This window comes from Cyprinus carpio, chromosome B11 (assembly GCF_018340385.1).
Source record: "Cyprinus carpio isolate SPL01 chromosome B11, ASM1834038v1, whole genome shotgun sequence".
In the NCBI taxonomy this organism is placed as follows: Eukaryota; Metazoa; Chordata; class Actinopteri; order Cypriniformes; family Cyprinidae; genus Cyprinus; species Cyprinus carpio.
In genome coordinates, this window is record NC_056607.1 from 4,181,881 (window position 1) to 4,195,110 (window position 13,230).

General features: G+C 40.0%; 1 protein-coding gene across 11 annotated transcripts in view; it reads left to right on the top strand.

Annotated features, from left to right (window-relative positions):
* The window catches only part of LOC109048680 (band 4.1-like protein 1), a 240,614-nt gene that overhangs the window by 148,645 nt on the left and 78,739 nt on the right, over positions 1 to 13,230 (top strand). For 10 of the 11 annotated variants that reach the window (XM_042733367.1, XM_042733365.1, XM_042733366.1 and 7 more), the window contains 3 exons: positions 9,084 to 9,302; positions 9,751 to 9,838; positions 10,058 to 10,210. In XM_042733367.1, the coding sequence (XP_042589301.1) occupies positions 9,084 to 9,302; positions 9,751 to 9,838; positions 10,058 to 10,210 (460 nt within the window). The remainder of the gene's footprint in view (positions 1 to 9,083; positions 9,303 to 9,750; positions 9,839 to 10,057; positions 10,211 to 13,230) is intronic. The other variant, XM_042733370.1, reaches the window with a different exon arrangement.

A 13,230-nucleotide genomic window follows, 5' to 3' on the forward strand; every position in this document is an offset into this window, starting at 1 on the left:
TGACACGACGAACGGGGACCTGTCGTGTGTCGCCATGTACACAGGTGATGGGCAGGAGGGTCTTGGACCCTGACCACGGGGGTAATACTTTGGGCTGCACGAGGCTGACTGCGCTGCCTGAATCCAGTATGGTTTGGTAGTGCCATCCATTAATTTTTACTTTCGCCCGCGGCGCCCCTGCCGGCGGTTCACGGTGGACGACACAGCCTGCCAGCCAGGCCCGATCTGGTGAGCGGGGGGGTTCCGTGGGCATCGGCTCATCCTGTGGGCCGGGAACCGCCAGCCTCCTCACTGGTCGCGAGGTGCTCTCCGGCATGCGTCGCCCCTGGTTCACTCTCCGGGGAATAGGCGGCGCTCGCTCTCCATCCTAACGCTGTTGGGCCACCTTCACGAGTTCAACGGCCTCCACGAGCTCACTGAGGGTGTGAGGGTTCCGCATGCCAGCTGCCTGCCAAAGAGGACGGGGAAGGGCCCGAAGCAGATGGTCAATCACCACGCACTCAGCTACCTGAGCTGCGGTGGGTTCCCCGGCGAGGAGCCAGTGTTGTGCCAGGCGGATGAGTTCAGCCGCTTGGGCCCGGGCTGGTAATTGGGCCTTGTATTCCCAGTCGTGGAACAACTGCGCGGCAGAAATGGGTGACAGCCCCACACGGGCTAGGATCTCCTTTCACAGCTCGTCGTAGGAACCACTTAGAGCCGGTGTCATCGAGAAATAGGCACGTTGCACCTCCCCCATCAGCAGCGGTGCCAGCACGCGAGCATACTCCTCCCGAGGCCAGCCTTCCTGAGTCACGATGGCCTTGAACATCTGCAGATAATTCTCTGCATTGTAGTGTGTGGTCATCTTTGGTAATAGCTGCGTGGCCTGAGCGCGGGGATCTACTGGCGGAACTCGGTTGGCAGCGGCAGTGCGGAGCGCGGCGATCTCTCACTCAGATTCCCCCTGGCGGGCGGCCATGTGCTCCATAATTTGCTGTTGTCGAATGCTCACCTCAGTGAGATGTTTCAGCAACTCATCCATGACTCTGGAGGGAAAGGGAAAAAAGTCAACAGAAAAAAAAAAAAAGTGACAAACGGTCAAAGACACAGGGCAAAATTAATTTGGGAGGGGTTACTTGTTGGTGATTCCTCACGAATCTGCCCACATTCTTCACCAGTGTAACGGGGTGAGGAACCACACGACAAGAGGACCTCAATAAAGGCCCCAGAGGGTGAATTTGAGAGGTTAGGTGCCAATGTGTGAAGTGCGCTGGTGCTCCGTGATCCGCCTCTGTCTTTCCTCCATGTTTCCAAGTGCTGGGTGTCCATGTCGAGCTCACGTGCTGGGGCTGGCCGGTCACACACTGCTTTCTGGAAGAAAGGTACAAAAGGCATTAGCGTGGAGTTTTCTGGAGATGTGTCTCACCAGTGTGTGTCAGGCAGTGGCTTTTGTAGTCGTGCTGTAACGAGCTTCAGCTGTGGCCGGCCAGCCCGTTCTGAGTGTGCACAGGTGTTTCCTCTCTGTTTCCAGGGCGACGCTGATGAGTGCTCGGGACATGTGTCACAATATAAATATATTATATAAACACATACATATCCCTACTCTTTATAAGAATGGCTTTATATCAAATTCTTAGACCATAGACCATAGGACCATAGGGAGACATTGTATTTAAATAGTGAATCCAAAATGTTTCCCATTGGAGAAACCTTTTATCATGAGCTCCTATAGATGGTTTATTGACCCGCTCCTCCCCGATATATCTAAGGGTGCTGACATTATGCCCTGCTAGTTTAAAATGAGCGGTGACAGGACGTTCATCCCCTGTTCTAATGGTCCTTCTATGCTGACTGATTCTGGTCCGTAGCGCTCTTATTGTTTCGCCCACATATGCTAAGCCACATGGGCAGCAAATTAAATAAATAACATGTGTGGTGCTACATGTAATCACACCATGAATAGATAATGTCTTGCCAGTGTGTGGATGATTAAAATATTTGCACTTATGCGTGTACGAGCACTGGGCACAACTGCCACATCTATAGTTACCATCTGGCATACTAAGACGAATTGCAGACATATATCATTTTTAATCTTTTAAGTTAGGGGCAAGCTTAAAAATAAGCTTAGGTTTTTCTGGGAAGACTCTGATTAGTTTAGGGTCCGAATCAATAATGTGCCAATGTTTGTAAACAGATTTTCTAAATTCTGACACAAGTGGCGAATATCTTACACAACATAAAGGGGACTTGTTTGGATTTTTAGTGCGCTTATTTGATCAAAGACACTCATCTTGTGTTATCTGATCAAAACATTTTTTAGCCGAATCAAAACCATTCCTCTATTAAGGAATCTTTTTGTCAAGTCTGCAGCCTGCTTTGAGTAAGATATATTATCGCTGCATATTCTACGTACACAATTAAACTGACTGATCATAAGACTTTTGACCAATGGCCTGGAATGAAAACTATCCCCATGCAATATAGTATTTCGATCCGTGGTCATGCCATCTTTATATACCTGAATATCCAGGAAACTGATGCAATGTTTATCATATTCCAAAGTAAATTTCAAATGTTCATTACAAGAGTTCAGATACTCATGGAAGCCCATTAATTCATCTAATGTGCAATCAATAATCAGAAAAATATCATTAATAAATCGCTTGTAGAATAAGATCTTAGAATAGAATGGATTTCTCTGATGCAGCAAAAATTGGTTTTCAAAAAGACCCATATATAAAAAAGCTCCCAGAAAGGAGCTTCTAGGGTTTCCCTCTCCGAGCAATGAACCGTCTCATAGACAGCAGGAAGGAATCTCTATCTATGTGATCCAGCAAGTCAAGATGTACAGCTCGAGTTGTGAGGCATTTATATACAATACCCCATCTCTTCTCCGTGCGGCAGCACACTTTTATTAACAGTGGTCCAAAACAATCGACTCCCGTAGAATAAAAGGGTGATCGGTACAACCGCAGGTTCGATGGAGGTAGGTCTGACATCCTTGGTATCATCGGCTTGCCTCTCCAGTTTGTACAGTAGAGACAGTTACACTGATGCTTCTTTACCGCTTCTCTTCCCTGTAAAATCCAGAACTTGTGCCTCAGGTCGGCATACACTCTTCTAGCTCCTAGGTGGTGTAGTTGGGCACCGTAACGCTTAATTAAGAGCTTCACTACTGGATTGTTCGGAGACAGAACTATAGAGTGTAGGACATCATCACTCAAGTTATCGCACCTATGAAGTTGTCCTACTCTTATCAAATCCAATTCTCTGTCATACTCAGGCGCAAGTTAAATGAGTCGGCTATGAGCAGGAATGTCTTTCCCTCCCTTGAGCAAAACAAATTCCTCAGGAAAGTCCTGCTTCTGGCATTGTCTCAGCATAAACAACTCAACTTCTTCAAATTCATCTGCACTTGGTGAGTCTGTGCTATTGGCCGCCCCGTGAAGGGACTGCACTGTAGCTTCTAGGAACTCACGGTAGCTACTGAATTGAAGGGGATCAGGCACAACAACTTCAGTCTCACGTAACGATACACAAAATGTGGATTTCTTAAGCTCTTCAGGAACTTCTTCAGCAACTTGTCCTTCTGGTGCCTTAGGCCAACAGCTACTAGATTGCATCAAGAAGGCGGGACCTCATTTCCATCGTGTGTCTCCAGCCAGCTGAGTCAATGACAATCCGCATGTGACATTGTCGGCAGGATTGGCTGCAGAGTCAATGTAACGCCAAGATCCAGGGTCAGACAATTCCTGAATTTCAGTGACTCTGACTCCTACAAACTCCCTGTATCTGCAAGAATCAGAATGCAGCCAAGCAAGAACAATACACATATTGGTAGATATCCAGAGTCAGTTCTTTCTTCAAGACGTCTCCTAGCTGGGCTCCTGTTAATACAGGACAGAGCTCCAAACAAGCAATGGAGATCTGTTTCTTTGGAGCAACTCTTGACCTTGCAGCTACGAAGGCTACCTGAATATCACCCTGATCGTCTTCAGAACACAGATATGCTACCGAACCGTATGCTCTTTTGGAAGAGTCACAAAACACATGAACACTTTGAGTCTTGACAGGAGACTGCAAGCTGGAACTGTAACATCTTGGCAGACAGATCTGCGACAATTGTGGAAGCTCCCTCTCCCATTGATGCCAACTGTCCAGCAGATTGACTGGTAGATCGGGGTCATTCCATTCTCGTCTTTTGTCCCATAACAACTGGACAATGATCTTAGCTCTTGTTGTATATGGAATGAGATACCCAAGGGGATCGTAAAACTTGGCTAAGGTGTGATATATCTTTCGCATTGTGACATGACCCTCCTCTCTCTGGTAGAGTTTGTACATCAGGGTGTCGGATCCACATTGCCATATTATTCCAAGTGCCTTCTCCTGAGGGTTGGCAGTTACTTGGGTGAGCCAAATTTCACCACTGTTAGACTTTAACTCAGCAGGAAAGTGGCGAATAACCTTGGTGATGTTACTGGCCCACTGCCGCAACTCGAATCCACCCTCCATAAGATGATTTTGTAGCCTGTTTACGAGCTTTGTAGCTTGTCCGTTCTGTGCATTTTCCTATTTTCCTCCCTCATTTCTTGAATACAAGCAAGCATATCAGACTGCTCATCTTCAGACAATAGCTCTTTTTGTGTATAACTAACTTCATAGTCATGCAAATGCAATGGCTGTCTAGTTGTTCTACGCGGGCGGACAGTCTATGGCTTTAGCGTGTTCTCTTTAGGTCTGGACATCATGGCTAAAGAGGTTATAGATCCGGCTTCAAAGGACCATAAAATGTATTAGCGACTGTATGATGCACTGATTACTATTGCGATACCAATCACTTTAGAATACCTAATTAATGTCCAGTGACCAAGAGAGGAGTAAAAGGCCAGAGTCTTATATTAGGATTCACACAATGTATTGTTTTCACAATAGAATGTACTAATTATTCACACTTGTAAATCCCATATAGAAATACACATTCGTATAAATAAAACAAACTGCAGGCCTGTGCAACAATAAACAATCAAAATAAAGAACAGTATGCACAGACAGGATTCAAAGATACAGAGATACTTAGATCGTGCAGTGAGGTAGTTCTCAGTTCTGATAAGTCCCAATAGTTTCAGGGAAACGTCTACTTGAAAGGAGGGATAGGTGCATGATTGGACTCGTTGTAATCCTCACACGGAGACTTGATCAGGCAGATGTGGTGGATAGGTGTCCTTCTCTGTGTAGTGACACACTGGATGTGTGAAGTACTGACAATACTTGTATAATTTGTGAGATTTGTGATGTGTTTTTGTGTGGTTCTATAATAAAGAAAATAAATGAAATTAGTTTCCAGGGTGATCGGCGTAACAGGTGCTGAGTCATTATAGCTTCAAGTGGCTAAACTTGAGAACCCACAAATATAGAATATACACAGAATATTGCAGAATTTCTTTCATAACTGAAGAAATATGTCAATAATACATCTGATAACATATCAAATCACAATATTAAGATGAATAACAAATAAACAACACTTACAATAGTTAATGAAAAAAATCAACAGGTAATCCCAACGAACTCTGTAGCAATCTCACAGCATCGGCTGACCATCCGTGTGGAAAACCTCAATTTGCTTAAAATCTGTATGCTTATGACCAATCCCTCACTCAAAGGCTTCAATCAAACTGACTTCGATAGTTTGTAACAGCCATTGCATGTTATCTTCGTCTTTCTATTATTGCTGCATCTAATCTCTTATTAATCTCTCTGAACTTGCAAGACTCTCTGTAACCACGCCTACTTAGCTGATGCAATAACTAGAATAAATCGAATGTGATAGAACTATTATAATGAAACAATTTAAATTAAACAGGGCCTTTTGCACAGTCACTTTACCAGCTTTATGCAGTTTCATTTGAGAAAAATGAAACTAAAACTAAAACTGAAAGATATTCACGACAATCCGTCAAAATAAAAGTCTGGTTTAAATTGAAATAATGACCGAATATATTACTACTGTACACTAAAATGCAATTCTCAAAGTTATAATAATAATATTGTTATTTTTAGGGAATATCATACAACCAAGTTATTTATTATTATTAATTTATACAGTTCTGTCGTGCAGCATCTTATCTGATAAAATGAAAATGCAATGTTTTGTTTTAAATTGATTTTCATTTGATTATATTTTAAAAGATTGATTAAATTGTTTTAGTTTCATTAATTCATTTTACTAGACATAATTTTTTGATACATACGTACTAAATCATAAAACACAGAATCCATAATAAATCAAATGGAAAACACAGAATTTAGGGAAAAATCAAATGCTTTATAGGGCCCTAAATTAAAACATAGCTCCTCTGTGTAATTTAATTGTGAACAAAGTCATGTTTACCTTCATACTCGAGGTCTAACAAACATGTGGAAAGCATTTCCTTCCCCAATAATGGTAACTGAATATACTGATAAATATCAATATTGTATGAAATGGGTAAAAAAAAATATTGTGATAGCCTATTTTTATAAATTTTCCTGGATTGTTAAAAAAATGCTTGTGAGAAATCATTAATGTTTATTAGTGGCAAGATATTAAGATATTAAAATAAATAAATAAATATATATATATATATATATATATATATATATATATATATATATATATATATATATATATATATATAATATATATATATATATATATATATATTTGGAGTATATCAAACAAGTAGCCCTTAATCCTTTGCCCTAGAGGAACCAGTGTGCACCCACCAAACACACAAAAGACCCCTGTTCTAGAGGGACATCTATCACTGTTGCACTTGCATCTCGCACAAAGGAGCCGCAGGTTTAGAGAGCCATGTAAAATTAATGCAAGTTTAACTTTGAAAAAAAAAACATATCGAGACTTGGTTGGGTTTTTTTCCCCATCGCACTGCATCTCATGTTTATGAATGAAAAATGTACTCTGTGAGATTGACTTTCCATCCTTTGTTTTAAACTATGCATACATACATGATGCTGTTTTGTTTATAGCTGTTTAAGCAACTTAATTAATTATAATTGGTTTATAAACATTATTTTAAACATTATGCACTTTTTTTCACAGATTGTCATGTTATCTTATGCTTTGAATAAATGTCCAATAGTAATATTTTGCTCAATGCTCCCTCTTGTGGCCTCAGAAGAGAAGCCAAAAGCTTTTCTTCACCCTAACTGAAATTCTGCATTTTAAATTCGAATATAATAGAGCCAATTAGATTTTTTCCCATCATCCACTTTATGTTCTCAGAATCATTCAAATGTGTATTAATAAACTTTCTCTAATAGTCTACTGATACCTTTGAATTGGTTTCATAAACTTTTGTTCTCTGAAGCAAACTGTCTTGCAGGTTAAATTGGTTGAATAATTTTAATTGCAGTAATAGCTAGATTATTAATTTTATCACAACGTTATATTATCCTAAAGTCTATTTCTCACCGTGTACCACTTGCATAATCACCCCATCCGTAGGCAATATTATCCGTAGGGGCTACCATTGGTGTTTCGCGGGCTATGTGATGTCATGATTGGGAACTCACAGGTTTGACTGCCATTCCAGTGCACTTTCACGGGTAGAAGGTTGGAAAAGCACTAGTTATGGGCTGCCTGGAACATGACATTAGTACAAAAGTTTATTTTTATCCAAATGTTTTGGGGGTAAATGATAGGGTTTGGTGAAACAAATCAAAATTTTGTTTAATTATTTAATGTATAGCTTGACCATGGTCATTGGTCTGTGTGCATGACTGCATGCGATCCACCTGAATTCAAACCCACCTTTTGCCAAAATTCGGGTAGGGTTGGTGTAGGGAGAACTTATATTGTCCCAATAAGGTGGCATGCATTTAATAATTTGAATTAGGCTAAAATAATAATTTACACTCAATATGTTATTATTGCATACTGTTTTATAATGTACTACAGTTCTGAGGTGCAGTTAATTGCCAATATTGGCAATAAGTAATATAAATAGCAGAAAATCCTGCTAATTTCACAGTGTAAATAGAACCTATAGCTATTTGCACTTAGTGTAAATAGCATTTATCGCTAAGAAAATATTATATTATCATATAGTGTAAACAGCCTCTATTGCTATTTGCACTTAGTGTAAATAGCTGCTGCCTTATAAAAATGGAAAATTCCAAAGTGTTTATATCGAAAGAAATGATCTTTGGATCTTCTGTTCTCTTTCACTTTCAACGTTAATCATACTGCAATTTTTCTGTTTAGTGTCATGTCAGCTGTGCAGACATGGAGCAAGTTGGTGGACAGTTCAATGGAAATTCTGTGCATTCGTTTCAGATGTGTGCTCTCAGAAAACCATATATCAGAATTTTAAACTGATATGATTTAAAAATGCATGCAAATAATAAAATGTCAAAGAATGTCAAAAAAAAAAAAACTGCAATGTCATGATAATCAAAACCAAACCGTTTTATTTCGGCAGAGAGGGGAACAACAGCTTATTTGCATTTAAAGATACATGCATGAAAACAGCATGTTTTTACTTCTGTTAAAAATGGGCATTTACAGCATGTAATTATAAATGATCTGTTGCATACTTTTGAGCTGAAACTTTACAAACACATTTAAAGGACACCTGAGACATTTAATTACATCTTGTAAAAAGGGGCATAATAGGTCCCCTTTAATCAGCCAAGCCAACATGATTATTGGCCAATGTAATAATAAACACTGCAGTATGCCACAATAAACATTGTCAATTGCAAGGCATAATTACATTATATGTTTACATTACATTGGATTACATTGTGTAAAAATGTTAAAATTTGGCATTCCAACTGTCATTCCCATCACAAAAGAGATGCTAAATCATGGACTATATTGTTTCCAGGTTATTTTTAATTTTATTTTAAGTTTCTAGAAAATTAGCATGCTCTGCAAAGAAAACAAAAACAAAACAAAAAAATAAAAAAATACTGAAATGTATTATGATAGTATGTCATTCTGAAGGCCCCTCAGCTTTTCTATGGGTCAGGCATTAACAACGAAGATAAGAATATGACAAAATTTATACTTCAGGAGATATTCTCTGTTCCAGGTACTACCTGTGTTTGCAGCTGCGAAATGACATCCTCTCTGGCCGTCTGCCCTGTTCCTTTGTCACACATGCTTTGCTGGGTTCCTACACTGTGCAGGCAGAACTAGGAGACTTTGACCAAGATGACCATGGCTCCGACTATGTTAGTGACTTCCACTTTGCCCCCAACCAAACTCGTGAACTGGAGGAGAGGGTGATGGAACTACATAGAACTTACAGGTCTGAGAGAGATATTTCAGACTGTATTTATTACAGAGAGATTTTACAGTACTTGTCTAATGCAAAAGAGTTTATATTACAGATTATATTAATATTAACCAGTATATGTAATGTTCCCTGCCTACGGCCTGGGGTGCTGGGATGGGCTCCAGCATCCCTGTAAAACAATGGATAGGATGTATAATATTACCAAATGTTAACAAATATTCTCTACTGTTTCAGGATTGTTCTAATTGATTTCTTAAAAATGTATTATAAAACTTTTAATAATTATATCAGTTTTATTCAGTGAATAAATCAGTTATGGTTAAGGTTGGGGTTAGATTGTAAATACTGTATGGAGCTGCAGCTATGTTTGAAGCTGTTGTAAATGCTGAGAAATGCACACCTGTGACTGTCAGGGGCACCTTTGGGTAACCAGAATGGTTATTTTCTTCCTTTTTCTCAGGGGAATGATACCTGCTGAGGCGGAAATGAATTTCTTGGAAAATGCAAAGAAACTCTCCATGTACGGTGTTGACCTGCATCATGCTAAGGTACATAAAAATCATGTGGTACAAGCTGTAACTACAACTGCTATAGACACTACAACAGCAAATAGCTTATTAGTGAATATAGAAATCATACACTAGACATTTAAATGTTTTCTAAAAAACATTAACTAACATAATTAGTATTAGGCAAACTTCTTGCAGTAGAAGTTATGTAATTTAGCTGACTTTGCCTTTAATAATCACCCATTCTTTCTGAGGCAGGATTCAGAAGGGATCGACATAATGCTGGGCGTGTGTGCCAATGGTCTATTGATTTACCGTGACAGGCTGAGAATCAATCGATTTGCCTGGCCAAAGATCCTCAAGATCTCCTACAAAAGGAGTAATTTCTACATCAAAATCCGCCCTGGAGAGGTAATCAGATCTTTCAGAAGATCTTAAACCATGATAATTTCACAAAAGTATCCATCTCTTGAAAAAACATAGAACAAGCAGTTTGTGGCATATTGCTGAAAGCATTAAATAGTCTAAGTAAGATGTAGTCTTGGCTTAAAATATGCACACAATTTTCATACACACACAAAATATGAATAGAGATTTTAACCTGAAAGCAATGATTTTCACTTTGTAAGTAGATAAACCACAGAACTTTCCACTGCCATCTGCACTTTTATGAGATTGTGGACTAAGGCTGATTTGCCAGGTTTTGTAAACCTGGCCAATAGTTGCTTGCACACTCTTAATTTGGTCATAGAATTAACTGTTGGTGACCCTGGGAGGTGACCCTGGGATTTTTATTACTGATACTGACCATCACTGATACTTACCAACTCAGTTGACTGTGTCAATAGAACAATTTCTTGAATCTTAATGAAAAAGCGTAAATTAACTGATTGCCAGAAGTCCTGGACCCTATTGAGTCTAGCAGTCTAATGGTTGGTTTGGCTCTTACTCCCAGCCTAACCATTTTGCTATTGAACCCAGCCCATGCAGGTAACTGGCTCAGTCTTTATCTCTTCAGCTGAAGTGTACAAAGTGTATTAATGTTTAAACGTAATTTGTGGCAAGCTCAGAAGCAGAACTTAGGAATTTAGAATTTAGGAGTTGTTGGTAATGACTAATCATGGCCAAATAAAAATTATTTAATAAATAATAATAATAAAACATTTAAATAACATTTTTAGTTCCTTTGCAACTGTATTTATCAAGCACCTTTTTCTCATCAGATATAAAACAAGGACTCAAGTGTAGAGCTATTTAATGAGCCTTAAGGCTGATTTATACTTCTGCATTTGACCTACGCCATAGGCTATGCGCCAGTTTTCATTTATACTTCTGCATCGTTGTCCACGTCGACGTGCAGCACACATGCAAACCGCTAGTCTGCAGTGTCCACTGGAACCTCACTACTACAACAAAAACCAAAAAAACAAAATCCAACTAAGAAGTGACTCGTCGGAGAAGCATTATAGCCGTGACTGTGGCAAATAAATATGAAATCATTAAATCATTATTTAAAACAACAAAAAGGAGACGACAACGGAACAGGAGAAGATATGGCATTCTTTTAATCTCCACAAGGACTTGTACCATATATTTAAAAAAAAGTAACCTTTTTTGGTTAACATGTAGAATTACTTTGCAAAAAAAAAAAAAAAAAAAAAAGCAACATGATTTCGTACTGTTATTCATGCGTATTACCACACAGTACATAAACATTTTGATATTTTATAAACTAATCTTATATTGCTTAGCACATTATAAAATTAATTGACCCTCTGGAGTCTAAGGGTATTTTTGGGGCCTGGAGAAGTTTTGTCATGCCCTGACATTTGTGCTTTTTTCAGTTTCTTATGAATATCTAAATGGCTAAAATCTAATCTCACTGTAATCTAAGTAACATTCATCATGCTGCAGTGTAAACATTCACATCACTTTATATATATATATATATATATATATATATATATATATATATATATGTGTGTGTGTGTGTGTGTGTGTGTGTGGTGTGTATATATATTATATATATATATATATATATATATATATATATATATATATATATATATATATATATATATATATATAATTATTTTTATTATATGATAGCAAAAAAAAGCATATATGTAATAAAGTTGCCTATATATCTGAATGTATATTACGTTTCACTCGTTTTCACACATTTCACTTTAGCAATATAGTCCAACTACTAAAATGCATACAAGTTTATGTGAAAATAGCACATTAACTAATCCAGTGGGCCATCCTCTGCTTAGACCTCTCCCTGTCTCCTTAACAGACAAAAAGCTGGTCTGAGGTCCTAAAGCTTTGTGTCTGGTCTTCGTACCATCTCAAGGCTCGGACGGGACAAAGCAAAGCTAGGGCTGGGTCTGCCTCCTCCGGGGGCAGTGCTTGCAGGCTCACCACCTGATCCCTGAAGGGAGTAGTGGGAACCTTGGGCACATAGCCGAGCCAGGGCCTCAGGATTACCTGGGAGTCAGCCGGACCAAACGCTAGGCATGAATCGTCAACCAAAAATGCGTTCAGGTCACCTACCCTCTTGATGGAGGCCAGTGCAAGCAGGAGCAGAGTTTTCATTGATAGAAACTTGAGCTCAACTGAATGCAAAGGCTCAAATGGGCCCTGCTGTAGTGCTTTGAGCACTAGAGACAGGTCCCAAGAGGGTATAGAGGGGGGCCAGGGAGGATTTAACCTTCTCGCCCCCCTAAGGAACCTGATGACCAGGTCATGCTTCTCTACCAATTTTACTTCAACGGGGTCTTGGTTAGCAGCAGTCGCAGCTACATAGACTTCAAGGGTGGAGGGAGACAGTCTTGCTGCAAAAAGGAAAGCATGACCCTGATCGGGCATTTCTGGGGGTCTTCTCAGTGAGAAGAACACCACTCGATGAACAGGTTCCACTTCAAGGCATAAGCGTCACTCATAGACAGTGCTCTTGCCGAAGCGATGGTGTCAACTACCTCCTGGGGTAGGTCACCTAGAACCTCCGCGTCCCATCCAGGGACCAGACATGGAGTTTCCAGAGGTCTGGACACAGGTGCCCCATCTCTGAGTCAGTAGATCCTTTCTCTGAGGAAATTGCCAGGGAGGGGCTGTCTAGAGGAGCATTAGTTCTGGGAACCAGGTCCGAGTGGGCCAATATGGCGCCACAAGCAGGACCTGCTCCCCGTCCTCCCTGAACTTGCACAGAGTCTGTGCGAGAAGGCTCACTGGAGGAAATGCATATTTGTGCAGGCCCCGTGGCCAGCTGTATGCCAGTGCGAACAACTGTCAGTGAGAGGTTTCTGGAGAGGCAAACAGGTCTACCTGAGTGGCTCCGAAATGTCTCCAAATCAGCTGGACCATCTGGGGATGGAGTCTCCATTCTCCCGGGAGCGTAGCTCATAACAGCTCATCAGCCATACGGTTTA